Source organism: Palaemon carinicauda, chromosome 34, assembly GCF_036898095.1.
Source record: "Palaemon carinicauda isolate YSFRI2023 chromosome 34, ASM3689809v2, whole genome shotgun sequence".
In the NCBI taxonomy this organism is placed as follows: Eukaryota; Metazoa; Arthropoda; class Malacostraca; order Decapoda; family Palaemonidae; genus Palaemon; species Palaemon carinicauda.
The window spans coordinates 78,979,188-78,981,687 of NC_090758.1; the positions used below are offsets into that span (position 1 = coordinate 78,979,188).

General features: G+C 37.1%; 1 protein-coding gene across 1 annotated transcript in view; it reads left to right on the forward strand.

Annotated features, from left to right (window-relative positions):
- LOC137627053 (gamma-1-syntrophin-like) overlaps nucleotides 1-2,500 on the forward strand; it is a 66,552-nt gene that overhangs the window by 27,185 nt on the left and 36,867 nt on the right. The window contains 2 exon segments of the mRNA XM_068358036.1: nucleotides 2,268-2,309; nucleotides 2,311-2,428. Coding sequence (XP_068214137.1) covers nucleotides 2,268-2,309; nucleotides 2,311-2,428 — 160 coding nt within the window.

Consider the following 2,500-nt stretch of genomic DNA (forward strand, 5'->3'; position numbering starts at 1 on the left):
CGCGACCAGTCAAGAATGAGGGCTAAATATTTTATATATACACACAGTTTCAACTCTTCCAGCCCCTTCCTCCTCTTTTCCTAACTACAATACGGCAGTTTGTGCAATTTCTGGGAAGATTGTGGTTTCCGAACTCTCTCTCTCTCTCTCTCTCTCTCTCTCTCTCTCTCTCTGAGTTACAAACACTATATTATTGCTAATGATTTCCTTCTCTCTCTATTTAACATTAGAACTCACTGTGTTAAACTACCCATAAGATATTCTCATTCTCTCTCTCTCTCTCTCTCTCTCTCTCTCACTCTCTCTCTCTCTCTCTAAGGGAAACAAAAGACTGGCTGGACGCAATCTCAGCCTCTTATTATTTTCATGATTTTTTTACTTCATTTTCATTTTATAAAGATAATACCGTTGCTATATAAATGTAATTTTATTTCAAATAATTATCTTCATTAAGCAAATAAGATATTGAAAAGACTTAGAATATTATTGAGTAAATAAGATAGAGAAAATTAACTTCAAACCACAATGGAGAAGGAATTTTTGTGTGTAGGGAAGCAGTTTATGCGACCAGTCAAGAATGAGGGCTAAATATTTATATGTAATACACAGTTTCAACTCTTCCAACCCCTTTCCTCCTCTTTTCCTAACTACAATACGGTAGTTTTGGCAATTTTTGGGAAGATTGTGGTTTCCGAACTCTCTCTCTCTCTCTCTCTCTCTCTCTCTCTCTCTCTGAGTTACAAACACTATATTATTGCTAATGATTTCCTTCTCTCTCTATTTAACATTAGAACTCACTGTGTTAAACTACCCATAAGATATTCTCATTCTCTCTCTCTCTCTCTCTCTCTCTCTCTCTCTCTCTCTCTAAGGGAAACAAAAGACTGGCTGGACGCAATCTCAGCCTCTTATTATTTTCATGATTTTTTTTACTTCATTTTCATTTTATAAAGATAATACCGTTGCTATATAAATGTAATTTTTATTTCAAATAATTATCTTCATTAAGCAAATAAGATATTGAAAAGACTTAGAATATTATTGAGTAAATAAGATAGAGAAAATTAACTTCAAACCACAATGGAGAAGGAATTTTTGTGTGTAGGGAAGCAGTTTATGCGACGCAGTCAAGAATGAGGGCTAAATATTATATGTATACACAGTTTCAACTCTTCCAACCCCTTTCCTCCTCTTTTCCTAACTACAATACGGTAGTTTTGGCAATTTTTGGGAAGATTGTGGTTTCCGAACTCTCTCTCTCTCTCTCTCTCTCTCTCTCTCTCTCTCTCTCTGAGTTACACTGTATATTTTTGCTAATGATTTCCTTCTCTCTATATTTAACATTAAAACTCCCTGTGTTAAACTACCCATAAGATATTCTCTCTCTCTCTCTCTCTCTCTCTCTCTCTCTCTCTCTCTCTCCATACTACCTAAGTTAACAATTGTTAGCAATAATAACTCACATTTTTTATTTCTCTTTTGATGATTATTATCATGTCTTGCCCACAAAGATTCTCTCTCTCTCTCTCTCACTCTCTCTCTCTCTCTCCTCTCTCTCTCTCTCTCTCTCTCTCTCACACACACACACACACACAGCTGCCACAAACACCATAAAATATTGCTGATAATTTCCTTCTCTATATACTTGACATTAAAATTGCCTGTATTAAACTACCCATATTATCTCTCTCTCTCTCTCTCTCTCTCTCTCTCTCTCTCTCTCTCAGAGCTGCCACAAACACCATAAAATATTGCTGATAATTTCCTTCTCTCTATACTTACTATTAAAATTCCCTGTATTAAACTACCCATATGATCTCTCTCTCTCTCTCTCTCTCTCTCTCTCTCTCTCTCTCCCAGAGCTGCCACAAACACCATAAAATATTGCTGATAATTTCCTTCTCTCTATACTTGATATTAAAATTCCCTGTATTAAAACTACCCATAAGATCTCTCTCTCTCTCTCTCTCTCTCTCTCTCTCTCTCTCTCAGAGCTGCCACAAACACCATTAAATATTGCTGATAATTTCCTTCTCTTTATACTTAATATTAAAATTTCCTGTATTAAACTACCCATAAGATCTCTCTCTCTCTCTCTCTCTCTTCTCTCTCTCTCTCTCTCTCTCACAGTATCACAAACACCGTAAAATATCCGCTCCCTTTTCCATCCCATCTTCCCGTGCCAATCAACATAATGAACGCAACCACTGATATCTCACTGAACAGCTCATCCTTACGCTAACTTCTCCCATCCTTCTCTCCTGCAGATCCGACGCGTGAAAGTCACCAGGCAGAGATCCTCAGGGCTGGGGCCTCAGCATCAAGGGTGGCTCGGAACACAAGCTCCCTATTCTCATCTCCAGGATATTCAAGGACCAGGCCGCGGATCTGACCGGGAAGCTGTTTGTAGGAGACGCCATCTTGAAAGGTGAGGGTTTTTCATGTGTTATTTTTATTTATTTATAATATTTATTATTATTATTAATATTTCTATTAAATC